We start from the raw sequence: 21,276 nt of genomic DNA on the forward strand, positions 1-21,276 counted from the left end.
TTTTCAAATGTCCCATATTTTCATTCTAAATAATTGACTTTAAAAATCTGAAATCTTAGCTTTGTGCTAATTATATCCATGCCATACAATTTTCTATTGTAGGCACTGAACAACCAAGAACATTTTCAACACTGATAAGAAATAAGCATAACTTTTGGCAAGTAGCTAGCACTAAAAAACATAGAAAGGAAGAGTCCACACTGCAAGAAAGAAAACATACATAAGACCTTTTTAAAACAGAAAATAAATTCATAGGCAAGTTGAATAAAAAAAACCTGAACTTGAAATTATATTAATTTCCTGAAAAAGATCTTTTCCACTGAGTCTCCAAGTAAGTTTTGATTGCCAAACAGTAAAGTCACTTTGAATTGACATCCTTAACCACTTTGCATTTAATTTGCATCTAGGTGGGTGCATCTATACACCCACACTCCAAGACCTTAAACCACTGTTAAAATCACAACTCACAACTAAAGAGTTGCTTGTGAAATTCTTTTGCAAAGCCCCTGGCTGAACCTTGTCATTTCAAGTACAAGACCAAATATATACTAACAAAAAATGAATGAAAAAATTGCACAGATAAAAAGTAAACAGGCTCTGGGTAGATTCTTGAGGAGGTGACCCTAGATCCCATATATCCTGAATATAAGTAAAATTAAATCCCATTCCTGATTGTCCTAATGCGATAGGTTTGCAATGCTTATCTACACAAGTGTATTTTTACACTGTAATAATGAACCAGGTGAGAAAGTTAAATGAATATCTATGATACAAAAGGCCATTATTTTAAAGTAAGACAAAGCGATTCATACTATGGCTCCAGTTATGCTTAAAAGATGACTGGGCCCTGGCCAGGTGAGTCAGTTGGCTGGATCGTGGTCCCTACACCTAAAAGGTTGCGGTTCGATCACAAGTCTGGGAGCATTAAGAGAGGCAACCGATAGATGTTTCTCTCTCTCTCACTCCCTGTCTCTAAAATCAATTTAAAAAATCCTGGAGTAAGGATTAAAAACTATATATATGTAACTGGAATGAAATATAAAATGTATCAAAATAATAATGATGAATGTAGGACCATAGGAGACATTTCTCTCTAAATCTTTTTAATTTTTATATCATGGTTGTTATATTTTTGATAGGAAAACAAATGATTAATGGTTCAATAAGGAACATGTACTTTAAACTGTAAATTAAAATAAAATTTTATTCAAAGCATCTTTTAAAATTACAGCATATTTATTTTTATGCTGTTAACTCTGCCAAACTACAACTTAGCCATATGAAGCATAAAACACTTCAAAATCTGAATGTAAACCACATTTTAAAAACAAAAAGCAGTCTTCATGCACCTTAAATTTTAAATGCCAATGTATTTTGTCCAAGTACATAGCTTATATCAAAAAGAACATTTTAAATATTTCTATAGTAAATAGTTGTATTAATTTCTTAAAATTTTCAATTATACAAGTAAAAAATGTCTGTGAATATAACTATTAAAGTTGACAAAAGCTGACCAGAGAAATTAAAACCATACCTTTGAAGGTCTTAAATTTTATTATTTTTAATTGACATGTATTTGTATTTTTTAAATTTTTACTGCCTTTCCTTCTTTATGTAATTTCATTAAATGTTTAATTTCCTAAGACTAGTAAGTGTTGCCTCTTATAGTTCATTTAAGTCATACTTGAGAGGGAAAATCTAGAGAAAATGTTGAAACCTAAACCAGGAAAATTCAATGCTATAGTCTCTCACTGTGCTTATAAGTGCTCCAAGTTAAAATTCTATATATCAGATTACAAACAAAATTCTTAGACCATTACAAATATAAATTTTCTTATTACAAAAACATCTTTCAAGATTTGTAATTCACTGTATTGAGGATTACATTTGTAAAGTATGTCCTCATCATGCACATTATTTGTTACTATCATCTTTCAAACTTTCGCTCCTTTTCAAGACATTTACATGCCTCCCCTTCCCCATTGCTACATATGTGAAACTGTGTGACTGTAACTCATTGGGATTTGGGGAGAAAGAAGCCTATGTTTTAGATAATGTTTAAACTACATATGTAGGCTACTACTTCAATTCAAAATAGAAAAAAAAGGCGCTGAAGAGCCCATGTTTCCCTCTATTATTCTGAGGTTTACTCCAATTAAGCAATTCATAAAAAATTACCATGTATATTATTTAGTTCCTGCCTAAACAAAAGCTAAAATGATGGATATTTATACCTACATAAAGGAGGTGAACTGCTTAGCTCTTGATTTTTATGATCATGCTTCAGTACATAAAGTGGTGTTTAAAAACTTCATCTATTTGTAAAAAATGGTTTAAAACCACCACACAAGTTAACACACATGCAGTTAATTAAAACTATTCCAGAACCTACTTATTTGAGTAGCTAATACTTTCTGCAGTGTTTAACTGATAGCTAAATTTAGTGAGCACAAAATAGCTTGGCATGTTATTCTGAAAAGCAAGGTAGCTTTATGCACTGAAAATATAAATAGGAGGCTTTCATTTGCTAGTAATTCTAAACAAGCAGTACAATTAAAACTTAGTGTTTGTTAACAAAAGATTTAAAACAGGTCACTACAAAACAACCCTGTAGATGTCCATTTTATTAATAACAATCCAAGTGCCAAATCTATTACAGGGCTCATATTTAAAAAAAAGAAAGAAAGAAAGAAAGAAAGAAAGAAAGCAATTACCAGGTTTACCTAGACTTTGCAAGATTAATCACTCAATTTCAGCAAATGAGAAATATGAAATGTGCAAAAGTTCCCTAGTTAACAAGAGATGACAAGTGCTTTTCAAACCTAAACATCATAGTATATATAAAGCCTCATAAAGATAGAAGACTGATTTTACTCCAATTTTGAAAATTCTGAACCATTATGCAACCTACCAAGATCCTCAGGTATCTATTTTCCCTCCAAAGTCTGTAACTTAGGACATCTTCCAAAATAGTCAGTTCTCCACTTCTCTAGTATTGTTAGTCACACTATTTTGCAATTTAAAAATATACATCTCACATACACCTTACATTTTCTTGCTTACTTCAGTGTTTACAGTATTGTTAAATGTACTAATATACATTGTTAAAAATGATCTTATAAATAACCTATCTTAACCTTCTTTGGCTACATGTTCTATTCTGTTTTTTTTTTTTTAATAAAAGTGTCTTATTCAAAAAGTGCTTCCTGTGAGAACTGCTTCCAATGAATGCATTAAACTTGCAAAATCTAGCTTCCCACAATATGTAGTTTCCTACCCTGTACTAGAGGTCCCATATTTACAAAAATATTTTAAACTTTACAACAACCCATTACCATATTTTAAAAAGTGCAATTCTCTCTCACCCCATATTCCGGGGCAATGACATTCTTCATGAATTTCTACAGAATAGCAGCCTATGATAAGCAAATAAGGTGCTTAGCTTATGCCCAGGGATCTACGCTTGGTACTCTGGGCGGTACTTTTGTACAGTGGAAAAGTCAAGTGTGCAGGCTACTGGCGCAGTGGCGCCCCCGTCAGGTTGGCGAGCTCTATGAGAGCGAGGGCTCCATGTAGGCGCTCCCGCTGCTCCTGCAGCCGGCGCTGGGCACCGCTCTTCTCATCGTCTTCCTCGTCAGATTGAAGGTATTCCAGAGGGTCCTGCTGCTCCTGATCAGCCTTTTGGGCGAGCTTTCCTTTCAGGGTTGGGGTACGCTGCTCCCTTGTTTCCCAATACCTATGGGAAATGCATCTGCATTAGTTAAATGGTATACCTGACATTTTCAAATGTTTACTTTTTTAAAAAAGATTCTTTACCACAGTATTAAATATATTTCGGTTTAAAAGCTTATAAAGTGATTTAACATATATATTACATATCTTTCTCATTACAGAGGAAAAAAATTGAAGCTCAGGAGAGATTTTCTCAGATTTCCAAAATCAAAAACTGGCAGTGCTGGGTCTCATACTCAACCCTTCTGCCATTAAAATATAGCGGCTTTAAAGGTCATATGTAAAATGCACTGAAGTATAGAAATAGTAGAACAAATATCCATTACAAACCTATTTATCTTATCCAGAGTTAACTATGAGAAACTTTAAATCCACAAAATATACCTTACAGATTAATCTGTAACACAGAGCTTAGTCAAAGATTTAAGAGCACCATTATTCTATTTCATGGCCAACTGGTAATTCACAAGAGAAAATGCAAATGTTCCACCTTTTTTGGTAACTAAAGAAATGCATATTTAAAGACAGTATCATTATATCCAAAACTGTCCAAAGACTTGAATATTAATGTTCATTGTAGCTTCCTTTGTAATAGCCAAAAATAACCCAATTCCCACCAACAAATGAATGAATAAAAAACAAGTTGAGTTATATCCATACAACAGATTACTACTCAGGGATAGAAAGGAATGGACTATTGATAAAGTCAACAACATGGATTAATCTCAAAATAATTACATTGAGTGAAAAAAGCCAGACAACCAGGGGGTACATACTGTATGGCTTCACTTGCATAAAACTCTAAAAAATGCAAACTAGTTTATACAGACAGAAAGCAGACCAGTTGTTTGGGGAGGAGGCGGGAAAGAAGGACTGGGAATGAGGAATTACAAAGGGGTCTGAGGAAGCTGTTGGAAGTGATAGATATGTTCACTATCTTGATGGTGGTGATGATTTCACAGATATGCACAGTATGTCCAAATATATCAAATTGTACACATTAAATGGGTATAATTTATTGTATGTCAATTATATCTGTAAAGCTGTTTTTAAAATTAGATACAAAAAAAGTACAAATACTAGATTTCAGCAACCTCACACTACTCATACTAGAAAAGTTTTGGCAATACTCAGAGGTATAAAAAAGAAATATAAATAGTTCATTTTGACTTGAAGGACAGCTAGAAAAGAAGACTGGCAAAAGGCAAGTTTAGCCAGGTCCGCAGGGACCCAGTAATGAAGATCCTTGAATACTATAATATAGGGTTTAGGCTTCATGCTGAAGATCAAATTAGCATTTTAGAAAGATCCCTCTGGCAGCAGCATGGAGAATGGATTGAGAGAGATAAAGTAGCTGATTCTGAGAGTTGTTGAGGTACGTTCCAAAAGTTAGTCACTGAGTTGATAGGAAGGATAGAGACAAGGATGACCAACAAGTTTCTGGCTTGGACAAAATTGGAGATAATAATGGGGCAGTGGAGGCCAGCCAGAAGGAGGAAGAAAGAGGTACAAAGTGTTATGGTAAGCAAGACAGACATAATCCCTGCCCTTGTAGATCTTACAGTCCAGCAGGGAAGACAGACGCTGAATGAATGAATAACTATATGACGAAGGTTTTGAAAGGGAAAATACAATGTTATAAAAGTATGTGTTAATTGAGTTTAACCTTATTTGTTTTGGGGGTTGGTGAGCAGGTTAGGGAAGAACCTCCTGAAGTGATGTTTACCCTGAGTAAGAAATGAAGAATGAGCCAAGGGGCTAAATGAAGAGGGAAGCAAACATATTCTGCAGAGGCACAAGGAGCACAAAGGCCCAGAAACCATAAAGGAAATGGTACTAAGGAACCAGGAGTCCAGATGGCTGAAGACAGTTGCATTGCCAGAGAAAGGCAGAGCTCCACCAGCACACTCAGGGGTTCCAGACCTTATCGCCAAGTGCAGAAGAAGCTGATGAAGCTCGAGAGTGGCACAATTAGCAGTTGGTGGTTTGTTTAAGAGAGATGACTCTTTAAATCAAAATATCCTTAGAGTTTTTTAATGCTGCCTCCTCCCACCTTGTTGCCTTTTAAAAAAACTAAACTGGGTGCTTTTTGGAACTTCAGAAGAACATCTTTCAATATATATGTATATATCCATACATATCTATATGTACAGATACATGGGGCTATATGGAGATAGACATGCCTATAATAATCAGCACATATTTAATTCTAGTATTAGAAAATAAAGAGGGGTTGAACTAACAACAAATGAAATATATATAAAACATTCTTTTAAAATGGGGAAAACTTGCTTTTAAAATAAATTGTGGTCTGGGCACTCAAGACTAATATCATATAGAAGTTTTCTATCACACACAGATCCTGGTAATACTCCTAACAATTCTGTGGCTTAAGAAAATAAAGCACCATTTCAAGTTATTTTATTTTATAAAATGTGTGTAAAAGCTACTTATTTTAAAAGAGAGAACTGTAAAGTCCCCAGCATCAGCCCATATACTGGGTGGTATTCTGCAGTGGACTCTAGGAAGAGCCTTACTTTGCCAACCACTCGGCAGCAGCCTGGTTGTCCACAGTCTGGTGCTTACTGAGAGCATCAGTGGGCTCCTCCCGCTTCAGCCTGGCATAAGGGTGCTTCGGACAGTGGCGGTTTGCATGGGTGAATCTGCTAAGGCAGCCTTCAAAACACAGAAGGAAACACTCATCAGAATCTGGACATCCAGCACACATGGAAAATGTTCAGTTTTGCTGATAACCAAGAAAAATATATTAAGATGATGAGATTTAGCATTCTATAAATTAGAGGGGGGGGACCTCTAAGCACAGTATTTTATCAATGCTAGTGAGGGGGATGGGATGCTGGTTCTTTCACCTCTTGGTCATCACATTATAAATGCAGTCAACCCCACTGGAAGTGATTCATTGGCGTGAGTCAAAAAAATGTTCAAACCCTCTGACCCTGGAATTCTATTCTTGAATCTATCAGAAGATAACATCCCAAAAGATAAACAAAGCTTTCAGTAGGAAAACATGACCCTCAGCTTTGTTAGTAACAAACACATTTTTAAAACAAATTAAATCAAATTCAACAATGAGGCAATCATTGTATACAGCTGCCCCCTGAACAACGTGGGGATTAGGGACAAATATCCAGATATAACTAGTATATGCTTAAACAAATTCACTAGATGAAAAAGCCTGTAAACATTTGTAACAACTGACAATAATCAAGAAAACCACAGAGCTACAGAACAAAATATTTAATTTCAATTATAACTCCATAAAAATGTGCACAAGAAAAATATCCTAAGAAACTGTGATAAGAGATTAAGAAAATTGCTTAAATAATAAGAAATTACTAATAGTGGCAGTGTTAAGATGGTAAAATTTTCCCCTTCACTGAAAATGTAGACAATAATATGCTTACTTCAGTTTAATAGTTAAAAGGTTTAAATCCAAACTAAAAGCCTATTTCTAAAGGCTGTAGATTTTTCTACTGCCTACAACTGGATATAGTATTTTAAATTACCTTTTAAGTTTTTCACCTAAAAAGAATACTTATTTTAAAAAATCAATCTGTTCCCAGAAATTGAGCATGTTTTCTAAAATCTTTTTTTTTAAGATTTTATTTATTTATTTTTAGAGAAAGGGGAAGGGAGGGAGAAAGAAAGGAAGAGAAACACAGATGTATGAGAGAGACATTGATTGTTGACTTTCTCGCAAGCCCCCCAGCGGCGGGGGGGGTCCAGCCTGCAAACCAGGCATGTGCCCTCACAGGGAAGCCAACAAGCAACCTTTTGGTTTGCAGGACAATGCCCAACCCACTGAGCCACAATAGTTAGGGCTGTTTTCTAAAATCTTTATCAAAAAACCCTTCCCCAAATTCAAGCAAAAGATATTTTAACTAACAACTAGTTATTATATAAACTTAACTTCTAACATCATACCATTTTCTGAACAAACAAAAGGTTTTTCTCCGGTGTGAAGACGCTGATGCGTTTTGAGCTGTCCACTTTGAACAAAGGCTTTGCCACAGTCTGGATAGTCACACAGGTAGGGTCTCTCACCTAAGCAGGCAGATGTTACACATTATTTCTGAGACAATAAGGTAAGAAGAAGAAGGGCCAGGTAGAGAATATCAACCTTTATATAGATCATGACTCCAAACAGCAACAAAACACATCAACCTCTACAGAGCTGCAAGTGAACATGCCAAAGACAGTCCTTCCCTAATACCAAGCAGCTATCCACCTGGAACCCCCAGTATTTTCTTCAGGCCTTGAACTTTTAGGTACCCAGGTTGAAATCCTTGAAGTTATCATCTTCAGCTGATCCCATATTTTTTCTCCCCATAATCCAAATCACAAACTCTTGCTGATTCTTTAAAGTGTCTCCCATTCCTACTTCCCACTGCAACTTCCCCTGGCTGACTGGAGGAAGCTCCTTCACTAGAACAAACCCTGGCTAACCCTCTAGTCAATCCACCCGCACAACACTTCACAAGTAGCTGGCACATAACTCTTGCTTTTGTCATAGCAACTACCCCCTAAATCACCTGAACTCTAACTACACTCCTTAGGCAAATAAAAATTATCTGCTGACCTCTAAGTAATCCTCTACAATCTGCAATGTAACTACTGGGTTTAGGGGCAGGGTTTATCTTTACTTCGCCCCTGAGATTTATTGCAGACAAGAGACAGTTCCTCATCTTGCTCTACTCCTTGCAAATCCTATCTTCTCTGCCCATTCAAATCTTCTCAATCCTGTAGGCTCAAATGAAACTCCCTCTACCTCCAAATAATGGAGCTCTGTATCCTCTCACTAACTTGGTATTGTTTGTTGTTCATGTATCATGGTATTCTCTTTACACAAAGATGCATAATACCTTGTACTCCATTTCAATTCCTATATTCAACACAGTGCTAGGCTGGACAAAGTGCTCAAAAATGTTGCTCAATCATAATTAATTATTTCTTGAAAAAATATTTTTTGATCAACAGTTATATTCTGGTTCTTCCAATATGAATAAAAGAATACCGAACCATAAGCCTCTTTCTGAGGCCAACCTTCTCTGTGGAAGAACAAAGATTCTCTCTATATTATTTATTTGTTCACTTTCTATATGGTATTTTAAAAACAAGTCTAATTTCTCTACACAAATACAGATGTATAATGGTCTTGAAATAGCTACCTTCAAATACATTTAATTCTGAAAAGTTATACTTCACCTTAGCCTTAGTGGCTAGCCTTAGTGGCTAAGTAAAACACTCTCATGGCACACTGAGGGCTCTGGAAATTTTATTAAAAACTTGACAATTACTATTTTAGTATATGACCGACAAATCAGTTTAAACAATTATACAGACAAGGGCATATCAAGTAATATTCAATAGGTAAAAAGATAGAACTAAATTTAGTAATAAGATTCCTATGATTAGTAGATTAATTACCCTCTAACTTTAGAAGTCATATGGTTCAGAAAGCTATCCCTTTCCAACAAAGAAACTGACTTACTTGTAACACAGTGAAATGCTTCCTTTCTCTGTTGCCCTTCGGCTAATAGTTCCTGCTACAGATATAATTAACTAGAGGAATTCTACTTGAGGTTTTGCAAGAGCAGCCCTCTGCCATAGAGGGTGCTTCCCCTAACCCTGAAGGTTAGGAAATGTGCACAAAGTAATGATTATTTCTCAAAGATTCACAGAAGTCTCCAAAACTGGGCTCAGATCAGCAGGGGTGAGGGTGAGGATCCGGAGGATCCATGGACCAACCAGGAAGGAAGGAATTGAGAAAATTCACTCTTGTTTGGCTCCCTTTCAAGACCTACCTGTCTAGAGCACATGCCCACCCTTGCCTTGCCCCTCCTGCCTTCCAACTCTAGATTGTTTGGGGGTTGAGGTAGAGGGATAAAGCAATAAAGAAAAAGGACTCATAAGCACAGACAACAGTGTGGTGATTTGGGGTGGAGGTGGAAGAGGGTCTAAGGAGGATAAATGGTAGTGGAAAAACATACAATAAAGAAAAAAATGTATTTGAGAATTCTCCCATCTCCTCAAGCTGGCCTTCTGGATCAATAAACCTTTCCTTACTCTGAAATTCTCATCTGTTGAATATTGGCCTTTCTGTAGAAGTGGCAAGCACAGAACATGGGTCCTGTAACATACACAGTGTCTACTTTTAAAAAATACAATAAGGAAATATAAGGCAATTAAAAAATTAACTTATAATCCCAAACATCAAATCAGCTTTCTGTTAGGTATTATTTTTGACAGTCTCTAAAATTTTTAGAGAGCATAACTTACCTGTATGAGTCCTTTTGTGAGCCTGAAGCGATTTCTCCCGTGGAAACACCCTATTACAGATGTTACAACGAATTCTGCTGGACGAATGCTCTCCTTCATTTATTAAATCTCGGACAGTATCTGCTCTGGGTCTACCACGTCGAATACCATCCTGTTAACAGTATGTATAAACATTAATATATTTCTTGGACTCCACTCATTAAAGCAAAATATCATAATAAATAATTTTTTAAATCTTTGAGTGACATCACCAAAAAAATGGTAGAGTAGTTTCCAGGACCCATCCCTCCATAGATCACCCAAAAATCGAGCTGTCACAATCAACTTTATCACAGCTCCAGAAAATGGAGATTCACAGTAACTCAGTGAACAATGAATTATGAAAAAGGCAACTGAAAATGGCAGGAAAGCTTTGCAGTTTTTTATTTGCCCTTGCCCCTCTTCCCTACTACAAGGTGGTCTTAAGAGACAGCAGCTTTCATTCTCAGCATGGGAACCTAGTCCCTGGTTCCTGAGAGAGCAGAACAGATCTTATTACGAAAGAACTGTGTCCGTTTGACCTGACTTGGGGCTACCTGAAGGGCTGAGGCAAGGAGCTTGTCTTTGTTTTGCCTAACTTAGAACTCTCAGGGTGGAAAAGCTGCTACACAGAGCTCACTGTTCAAAACCCTGTGAAGCAAATGACAACTTGCCTGGGACAAAAGAATTCAACTGAGGCAAAGAAATATGCCAAGAGCCTGGAAGGAAAAACTGGACGAGAGTTTCTTTGGGAAATTACAGCATTGAAAAGTGCCCATGAATCCTAAAGACAGATATTTAGAAAGCCACACCCTTGACCAGGTCAGGAATCATGCTCAGAAAAGACCTGAAAGGACACTAGGCTTTCACTTTTGGCTGATCAGACTCCACACAAGTAGGAAATTAAGGCTAAGGCAGAGTTATAAACAGTGTGGCTAAGCAGTGTAAAAAAAAAAAAAAAAAGATACTGTACAGAGCCATTCCGCAAAAATTAGAAGTCTTTTCCCCTTTCTTTTTTGGCGCCAGGCATTCAAGGAGATCTCTCTCAAAATATGAGCTGACCAGACTTTAGCTAAAAAAGCAGATTTTAGACAACAAAATAGAGTTTACAAAAAATAGTCTAGAAAAGTTGTCAAACAATTACAATCCACAGCACACAGAAAGAGGAAAGAAAAGAATCTGATTTCCAAAGTTACCACATTATAATATTCAGAACATCCAGTTTTCAAGAAAATGTTAAAAAACATGCAAAGAAACAAAATTATGATCCATACAAACGAAAATTTAATAGAAACAGACAATGGTGTTACTAAAACACTTTAAATGGACAAAGAATAACAGGAAATCAGGAGAACTTGGTTTCAACAGAGCATGTCAATAAAAAACTGATGAAAAAAAAAAAGAAATACTGGAGCTAAAACAAACAATAGCTAAAATGAAATTTTTCTCTACAGAGTTTTAATGACAAATTTGAAAGGGCAAGAAGAAAGAATCAATAAATTTAAAGATAAGTCAACTTAAATTATCCAGTTGGAGAAAATAATTAACATAGCTTAAGACACCTGTAGAACATTGTGTGTTTTAGTCTTCAGGCCATAACAAAATACCATAGGCTGGGTAACTTATAAACAACAAATTTATTTCTCACAGTTCTGGAATCTGGGAAGTCCAATATCAAGGTGCCAGCACAATCATATAAGGGCCCTCTTCCTGGTTCATAGCCAGTGCCTTCTCACTGTGTCCTCAGTGGTAGAAGGGGAAAGGGATTTCTCCAGAACCTCTCCGACAAGAGTTCTCATGACCTAAGTATCTCCCAAAGCACCTCCTTATACCATCATCTTTGCAGGTCAGAATCTGAACACACAAATTTGTGGGGGAGGGGACAGAAACACTGAGACCAAGTATACCAACATACACATAATTGGAGACCCAGAGGCAAGAAAGAAAGGGGCAGAAAGAATATTTGAAGATACAATGGCTATAACCTTCCCAAATTTGTAAGACAAAACTCTAAACATCCAAGAAACTCAATGAACTTTATTAAGAATAAACAGAGAGATACACACTAAGGCACATTAAATCAAACTATCAAAAGACACACAGAGACTCTTGAAAGCAGCATAAGTGAAGCAGTTCATCATATACATGGAGTCCATAGATAAGATTAATAGCTGATTTCCCAGGAGAAACCACAGAAAGCAGTGGGATGAAAAAACAGAAGTCAACCAATACTATATTCAACAAAACTATCCTTCAAAACAAAGATTAGCCCTGGCTGGTGTGGCTCAGTTGGTGGGAGCATTGAACCATAACCAAAGGGTTGCTGGTTCAATTCCTGGCCAGGGCATATGATCCCAGGTCCACAAACCAATCGATATTTTTCTTTCACACCAGTGTTTGTCTCCGTCTTTCTCTCTCCCTTCCTTTCTCTATAAAAGCAAGAATGTCCTTGGGTGAGGATAAAAAAAAACAATAAGAATAAAAAATAAAGAAAAGAAGCATTCCTGCACAAACAAATGCTGGAAGTGTTCATTGCTAGGAGGCCTGCCTTATAATAAATCTAAAGTTCTTCAGACAGAAATGAAAGGACACTAAACAATAACTCAAAACTAGACAAAGAAATAAAGAACACCAGTAAAGGTAACTAAATAACTCAGAATTATTGTGGTTTTGGATGGAATCTGCAACGTTGGCATATTGGGATGATGCTCTAACCAACTGGGCTACCTGTCCAGGGCCAAAAAATTTCTTAGATATTAGAATCTGTTTCTACAACGGCCAAGAGGTGGAAGCAGTCTAAATGTCCACGATCAAATGAATGGGTAAAGAAAATATGGTACATACAATACATGGAATAATCAGCCTTAAAAAAGGCAATCCTGCCGTATGTTACATGGATGAGCCTTGACTGACATTATGCTCGGGGAAACAAGCCAGTCACGAAAGACAAATACTACATGATTCCACTTATATGAAGTAGTTAAAGTAGTCAAATTCTTATAAACATAAAGTAAAAAGGTGGTTTCCAGGAGTTGTGGGCAAAGAGAAAAGAGGAAGGAGTTCAGTGAGTATAGAGTTTTAGTTGTGCAAGATGAGTAAGTCCAAGAGATCTCTTGCAAAACAATACACGTAGTTAACACTAAAAAAAATGGTTAAGAAGGTAAATTTTATGTTGTCTTTTGTCACAACTGACAAAAAAAAAAGGAATGTGCAAAGGCACTGTGGAAGGTTGTATTATTATAAAAATATTTACCACCCCTCTCTCGCTGTGGGCACCCATAAGGCCAACTTGGCCACATAACTTGCTTTGGCCACTAAAATGTGAGTGGAAATTACATGTCTGACTTCTGAGCAAAAGCTTCAGAAGGCTACCACATGAGCCAAAAATTGGGTTTCCATTTTTTGGGTTTCTTGAGTTTCCATTTATAATGAAGTTCAGAATAGGCAAGATCCTGAGTGGAACTTGACTTATTTATGTTTAAGGTCAAATTAGCAAATCAATTTGGCAATTATTGCTGGTTATCAGACATTTTTGTTTTCACCTCCTTTATTCCTTGGCTGTGATCCTCAGGAGCTACATTTAGCTCTACTCTTTCTTGATAAAATTGTTCACCCAGCATCAGCAAAGAGGGACCTGACCATGAGTAAAATTATACCATCCACTGCCATCATTTATTGAGCAACAATAATTGTATAGATTGCTGCTGGCTTTGGTCATATCATGAATAATTTTTTAAGTTTTTAAAATGCTAAACAAATACAGCATCTATGATCCATAAAAAATAGGTGATTCTGTTAATGAAATCAGGTTAATTAGAAACCTTAGTGATATACAACTCCTCTGCCATGAAAGGATCCTTTTCCTAATATTAGTATTTTTAAATACATAAAAATATTGTTGATTACTACATACTTCCTTAATTTTTTATTTTTTTAAGAACTAAAAATAAAATGTGTTTATTGAGGGCAAGAGGATGCAAGCAATCTAAAAATCAAAAACTTATCTGGCTTTTAAAAAATTTAATCTTTACTATATTTTTTCCATTACCATTTAGTCCCCTATACCCTCCACTAATCTAACTTTAATTGGGTTTCCTTTCTCTTGTCAAATGGGGGTGGAATTTTATTTGTACATTTTCTAAGGGTCCCAATCTGCTCATGAGATCTTTACACAGAGGGAATCCGTGGAGCAGACAGTCCTTAAGTTACACATTGGGAAAACTCTTATCAGGGCAGAAGAAGAGCTTAGTGCTTCCACCTTCTTTCCCATTTGTGCCATGTGTACCACAAAATAGTCACTGCACACGATGGTGAGCCCAGCAATTAGTGAAAAGAAGCTCTGGAAGCTCACTCTGCCATCTCTGCTGGTCCAGGTCCTTCATTATTTTGTCCAAGACCACAGGGTCTTTCTGATTTTCCAAAATCCAGGGAATAACTTTTTCATGAGTATTCTCAGATCCTCCTTTGTTAAAGAGCCTTTATCCCCAACAAGTTTGTAAAACTTTTCAATCATGGTTTCCATGGCGTGTTCCATTTGACATGGCACCTCGGTGAGGTGTTGGCCAGAGGCACAGCAGGATCACTAGGCTAGCTGGGATATGCTGCCGACTATTACAATTTTAAATAATCATTAATTAATATCAAAAATTTAAGATTACTCATTAATATTGTCTGTTTCCGGTAAAAGAAAAACAAGCATGTTTAGTAGGGAGGAAGATATATTTAAAAAGTTAACCATTTGGCTGCTTCAGAGCAATTCTAAGCTCTTGTTTCAGGTACAAGCCATACATTTACATTTACCAGATGAGAAATAGAAAGCTAAACAATACAACATCCTAGCCATATACAGGTAAGGCTTCACTAAGTACATTCTTTGAACTAAGAAAATTATGCAAGGCAAGTAAGTAATCATCTAGTGCCTAAATCAATGAATAAATAGCATCTTTTAACTGTACATATTAAAAATAAGTAGACTTAAAAAGGACTATTTTCATTTTGGCCTTAGCAATCAGAAGGTACATTTTGACAACAATATAGTCTCACCAGCAACCAAGTATATCTGTAGCAAAAGAGAGAAATCTTGTTGAGACTGCTTGATTTGCAAGAAAAATTTAACAAATTCTAATACACTCCACTGGTATTATGTGGCAACTGCTGCAAAATATGCTACTATAAAGCTAAATGATTAAACTACCCAAACGTATGCGTATTTCAGTAAACTTCATTTTTTTAATAGAATTTCAATATCTCCAGACGTAGCTTAGTGATTTTGAAAGTGTTTTCTAAACTATTTCATGATAAATGTTTTAAGTTCTCAACGTCAATAACTAACTTTAAAATTATTTTTTGCCCTGACTGGGTAGCTCAGTGAACTGGGCATCATCCTGCCAACTGAAAGGTCACCAGTTTGATTCCAGGTCAGGGCACATGCCTCAGTTGTGGGCCAGGTCCCTGGATGGGGGCATGCAAGAGGCAACTGACCAATGTTTCTCTCCTTCTTTTTCCCCTCTCTGTAAAAATAAATAAGTAGAATCTTTTTTTAAATTTTGTTTTTTAATCCTCATCAGAAGACTTTTTTTTTTCAGTGCTTGGGGTGAGGGACAGGGCAGGGGGTGAGTTGCGGGGGAAAAGCGGGCAGAGAAAGAAGAGAAACATAGCTGTAAGAAACATCAGTTGGTTGTTTCCCCTATGCGCCTGGACCAAAAATTGAATCCACATCTTAGGTATTTTGTGCCCTAACTGGGAATCAAACCTGCAACCTTTTGGTGTATGGGATGACACTCCAAATGACTGAGCCACACTGGCCAGGGATAAAGTTCTTTAATAAAATTTGGGTTATTTCTCACCCCAGTCTGATGGGTCAGTTGGTTGGAGCATTGTCCAGTGCACCAAAAGGTCGCAGGCTTGATTCCCAGTTAGGGAAGGTACCAGAGGCAACTGATCTTCTTTCTTCTGTACCCCCCTCCCTTACTCCCTCCTTCCCTCTCTTTCCCTCTCCTGTCTATAACATCAGTAAAAATATCTTCAGGTGATGATTTTTTTTTTGTTTTTAAATTGGGGCTATTCTCAAACCACTTGGTATAATGTACACATTTACCTAGGCTTTAGAAAAAGTTATACTCGAGCTTGTTATTCATGTGATTACTAAAAAAACTAAAAGTCTTCAACACATTTTTATACAAAGTGAAATTCAAATAAACTACTCAGACATAACCTAGAAGGAAAAGAAAAATAGGACTCAGTGAGAGGCATATGTATGTTGGTAAGTAATTGAGAAAATATAATGAATCATATTTCCTGTTTTGAAGTCAGATTTAGATCTAAACTTCCTATGACTCCCATAGCTGTCCCCTAACTCTATTCCCCACCTTGACCTATCTGCCAAACTTTCCAAGTCTTAATTTGAATTACTGCCTGTACCCTCATAAAGCACCTCCACTGAGACATAGATAGGTGTAAATAATATGTGTTGTCTACTTACATTAGCTTAATATTAAAAACATAATAAACACCTAAAGGCAATTCACAGATGATATACACAAGACCAATCTCATGTAGTGTTTAAGAGCAAGGGCTCTAGAAGATTCCAATCAGTTCTGCCACTTACCATGATGATAACTATACTTAATCTTGGGGACTCTTCTCTCTAATTCCTCCTTCATCAGGTAAACGAGATAAATTAGGAAAGGAATTAAAAACACTCAACACATAGCCTGGCAGGTCGCTGTGCCAGGCAATAAATGGTGGCTCCTATGTTAACATGTTATGTTTACATAGTAATTACTCTGTACTAATCAGCTATTTGTAAAACTATGTGCAGTCTAGATGGTTGAATTGTTCATGTGATAGAAAGGGGAAGGGAAGATAGGCAGCTGGTAGGTCCTGAAGAGTGAATGGTATCTGAGGCTAAGCACAGAGAAGCCAAACCACACAGGTCCTACAGTAGAGAAGTAACCTCATGGGCACAAGATGGGGAGGCCTAAAATATCCTACGGCAGAGGAAAATTAGATCTGTTCCCTTACTTCCACAAATTCTACAGGAAAAGATCTGATGCTAATATGTAATTATACCCACAAAAGTGCTAAGTAATCTTGCAATGAGAAGCCAGAATAAGTAGGTTGATGATGGATGTTCTCCCAACAGGCAGGAGAGACAGTGTTGGACAGGAACAAACAATAAAGCCACCAGAAGCTGATAACCAATGTGCAGGACTCAGACACCTCCCTTGGTAGCAGCAGCAGCAAATAGACAGCAAATGAACACAAATGTTGTTCTCAAACCCACAGCTGTTGTTGCCTCTAACCTACACACTGAGAAGAGGGTAGAGGGGTGCACGTTACTGGCATCAGCTTTAATGCAAAATTGTCTCCCATCTTCCTAAAAAGTGAGCAGATTTGGTCAGTACGATTAACCCATGCTGCACCTGGAGATAAAGAATCACAAGCACTTTCAGGAAGCAAACATAGGGAACTAGGACTCCCTGCTTTTAGTCTAGAGGGAACTAATCACAAATCCAACTAGGTAACTTTCTTAAATAAAGGCATATTCTAAATTCGCCTGGGCCCGCCTCCTCCCAACCCTGAAAGATTGTCAAGCTAAATGAGTGAATTTTTGGAGCTGTATTTGGATTGCTTCATTGATAAGATGGTAAGTTAGAACCAATTCCTCTGATAATTTATCAAAGTTACAATATGAAAAATTGTGAAGAGGAAAAAAGTGAAAATATAAAACAGCCTTTCCACTTTCACATGGTCTTCATAATTTCTGGTATATCTTACCCCTGAAAAGAGGTGAACAAAACGGAAATAAAATTCAAACCTATGCATTGTGCAAGCAACTTTTATAAAAGGCTTATATGAAAATAAGTCTGTCAGGATAAAAAGGACATACCTTCAGATTTCATTTATCTATCATAATATTGTCTTAGATAACTCCAAATTAGATAGTTAAAATTTAATAATAAACCCAACATCTTCCACAAATATTTGTGCATGTATGCCTTTATGTTATTCAACTATATAATCTGTGTTTTATGTATTTTACTTTTTTTAGAGGGGGGAGAGAGGAAGAAACATGCCCCCTACTGGGGACCTGGCCCTGCAACCCAGGCATCTGCCCTGACTGGGACTTGAACCGGCAACCCTTTGGTTCGCAGGCCCATGCTCAATCCACTGAGCCACACCAGCCAGGGTTCTAATATATGTGTTTTTTAAAAAAGGCCTAAACAAAGAAAAATACCTAGGATACCTATCCATCTTACTAAAGGCTACCTAGAGATCAGCACTATTATGAACATTTCTACTGATAAATCGTTCAAACTTTTACTGAAGTGCAGCTTCAAGAGATGAAGTGTGTCAAAGCACATAGTTTTATTAACTTGATAGCTCTTTAATAACAATAACATTAGTAACAGAAAGTGTATCAATTTCCTCCAGGCTCCAACAACAGTTTCAACGTCTTTGCTACTGCATGTAAAACGATCAAACTTATTTCAATTTATAAATACAGTATTTGCCAATACGGATGCACTTACCCACTAGGTGATTTACTTGTTTTACCTTTGGCAAACTGTTTATTTTATATAGCCAGTTAACAAATAGAACCTGAACAGTAACCGTATATTAGCATTATTCATTCATTACATAACTATTTACTGAGCACCTTTATTCAACATTTACAGTGTGTAAGGTATTAAAGTCGAATAGTCTTTACGTCTGCGGAGAAGCACCCGGAACACAAGCTTCAGGACCAGGAGCCACAGAAACTCAACCACAGTTCCAGCTCTCCCACTACCTAGTTGTGTGACCTTGGAGAGGTCCTTTCACCAATCTCTATCTAAGCCTTAACTGCCTAATCCATAAAATTGTAGGTTTCAACCAGGTAACCGCATCCTTCTCAGCTCTAAACAGTCTGAGAGTAAGATCAATTAAAGGTTAGAGACCCATGCCACAGTGTTCTTTCAGCACCAAGCAAAAAAGTACGCTGGATGAGTGAAAGGCAGAGAAGGCCTAACTCCCTACTCCTGAAGTTTCCCCGACCTCCCTTCTCATTGTTCGGCTATCTCTGCAAGGCATCTTTAGCCGGGCCAGGTATCTACAGAGATGGGGGACAAACTGCGCAGTCCCCCCTCTTCCAGCACCCAAAGTAAACAACTCAAAGAGACAGACACTTCCCGCCCTCCCGGGCCAGCGAAGACCCAGCGGTTTGCCCAGCGCCTCTCGCAAGGAGGATTGACGGCCTCCTCCGCTACCCAAGACTGAACTCCCTTCCACAGCACCACAGGGCTGCCCTGCTTCGGGTCCGCGCCCCCGCCCACCCTCGCTGCAAACCCGCGTCACGTGGCCACCGCCTCGCCCCGCCCCCACACAAGGCCCGTTTTTTGGCGCGCGGCAGTGACGTCAGGGTCCTGTCACCGGCCCCCAGCCCCGCCTTGGCCCCAGCTACTTTGCGTTTTAAACTCGGCCCCGCCCCGCCTGCTGTGTCCCCGGGCGCTGCCGACTCCCGGCTGTGCCGTTAACCGTCCAGCTGCCCCGCGCCCCGCCCCGCTCACCTTAAGGTGGCCGCTGTCTGGGCTGCTGGCTTCCTCCTCGTCCTCACCCCCGGAGGCGGTGGGAGGGGGCACACCCCGGCCCCGAAGCCCCGGGTTTTGAGGGGCGGCGGTGGGCAAGGTGGCCGAGGCGATGGCCCCCGCAGCCCCGGGGCTTAGCGTCACATTATGCGCATTCTCTCCCCAGCGCCACGGGTACACCATAAAGTCACTGAAGCCAGGGCTAGTGGGGATAAGTGGTGGGGGCGGCTCCGGCTCCCCTCCACCCCCGCACGTGGCCTTGATCGGGGTCGTTCTGATGACCGACACCAGCACCCGCTTCGGGGAGTCGTGGCAGAAGATGACCGGCGGCGGCGGCTGCGGCGGGTTTTCCGCCATCGACGCTTCCATGCCCCGAATCATCGTCCTGCCCTGATCCGCAGCTCCGCCGGCCGCACTCCCTGAGCCTGGATCTAGCCCTTTGCTCCGCTTGCCTGCTCTGCTCTGAGTCGCTGGCTCTCAGTCCCGCCGGCTCATGGCAAGCGTACGTTTCCTGGAATCCTCCTGTACAGCGGCCAGCGAAGGAGCAGAGCAGCTAGGCGGCCACCGGGTGGTCAGTGCTGGACTCCAACCCTGGGTCAAGCCGTCCTCTGCTCTTTGTACGCTCCAACGTAGGCTTCAGCAACGGGAAGCAGCGGGCGGCCTGGCTTGAGGTGACAGGAAAGCAGAGCTCACGCCTCTGAACCCCCGAAAATAACAACCTGCCTCTGCGGTCCCCACTCCGACTTTTCCCGCGTTACATTTCGCGCCTGGGCGGAACCAATCACCACAAGGCCCCTGCCCGCTGGCCGCAGCAGCGAGTGACAGATCACTCGAACCAATGGCCAGGCCTGCACTTCTTTCTTAGCAGAGTGAGGCGGAGCCGGGGCAGCGCGCGAGTTCTTTCTGGAGAGCCATTGGCCGCCGCTCTTGTATTTTTTTCTGCTTGGAGGGCCAACTGCGTTCGAAAAATCAGAGGGAGCGCGCGACTTTGCCACTTGCCCAGGCACCCGATAGGGAGCCCCGCCCCCTGCCCCCTCCGTTTCTAGGTTCTAGGTTGTAGGGGCGGAGGCGCGAAGAGATGGGAGGAACTGGGACCGGAGGAAAGAGAGTTGCTGATTGGACAACAATTGGCGAGGGGGCGGAGCTGGGGCAAATGTGGGCTGCTTTGAGTGCGCGCCCGCCTAGTCAGCCTGTGGCTGTTGGTCTGCGGTTCCCGCGCACCGGGAGTTTAAAGGGCTGAAGACTGCACGCCTGGCTCTTCGGACCTGCTACCACTCTGCAGGTCCGAAATCCTTCCCACTGCACGAGTTTTCAATAGACACCTAGAGGTGTCCAGTTTCTTAATCGGTTTCCGTCAGCCCAACCGTTGAACTCGCTATGAATTGACCCTGTCCACTCTCCGGTCTCCGGACTCCCTACAGTCCCAGGTGTAGGTGGGCAACTGTACGGACCATTGCCATCCTGGGCCTTGGTGTTCCATCTTTGTAAAATGGGATAGCTAAAGAAGTAGTCTCCGAGGTCCCGTGTGCTTCTCAAGGCGAGGAGGAGACAGGCATATGTCCTCTCTCACACCCAGGATTGATACCCCAAAGTCGCACCGAGGATCCACGCCCCGCCAGTGGTACCCCCCGAATCCTGGGGCCTCTTCATCCCCGTG

General features: G+C 39.5%; 1 protein-coding gene and 1 pseudogene across 1 annotated transcript; both read right to left on the bottom strand.

Annotated features, from left to right (window-relative positions):
* Positions 1-1,184: 1,184 nt before the first annotated feature.
* Positions 1,185-20,587, bottom strand: ZNF367 (zinc finger protein 367). Its single transcript, XM_028531508.2, has 5 exons — positions 19,602-20,587; positions 10,033-10,183; positions 7,678-7,797; positions 6,270-6,408; positions 1,185-3,736 (listed from the first exon to the last, which is right to left on the bottom strand). The coding sequence occupies exons 1-5, from the start codon at positions 19,998-20,000 to the stop codon at positions 3,514-3,516; spliced, it is 1,032 nt and encodes a 343-aa protein (XP_028387309.1). The 5' UTR covers positions 20,001-20,587; the 3' UTR covers positions 1,185-3,513.
* LOC114512509 lies at positions 14,148-14,629 on the bottom strand (annotated as a pseudogene).
* Positions 20,588-21,276: the final 689 nt, after the last annotated feature.

Source organism: Phyllostomus discolor, chromosome 3, assembly GCF_004126475.2.
Source record: "Phyllostomus discolor isolate MPI-MPIP mPhyDis1 chromosome 3, mPhyDis1.pri.v3, whole genome shotgun sequence".
Lineage (NCBI taxonomy): Eukaryota > Metazoa > Chordata > Mammalia > Chiroptera > Phyllostomidae > Phyllostomus > Phyllostomus discolor.

Bases quoted from the DNA above. Each gene is read 5' to 3' on its own strand.
- ZNF367 (XM_028531508.2), bottom strand. From the start codon at position 20,000: ATGATTCGGGGCATGGAAGCGTCGATGGCGGAAAACCCGCCGCAGCCG. The intron at 7,798-10,032 runs GTAAGTTATGCT...CTGCCTGCTTAG, and splicing joins TCACAAAAGGACTCATACAG to GTGAGAGACCCTACCTGTGT. The intron at 3,737-6,269 runs GTAAGGCTCTTC...CATTTCCCATAG, and splicing joins GCTGCCGAGTGGTTGGCAAA to GTATTGGGAAACAAGGGAGC.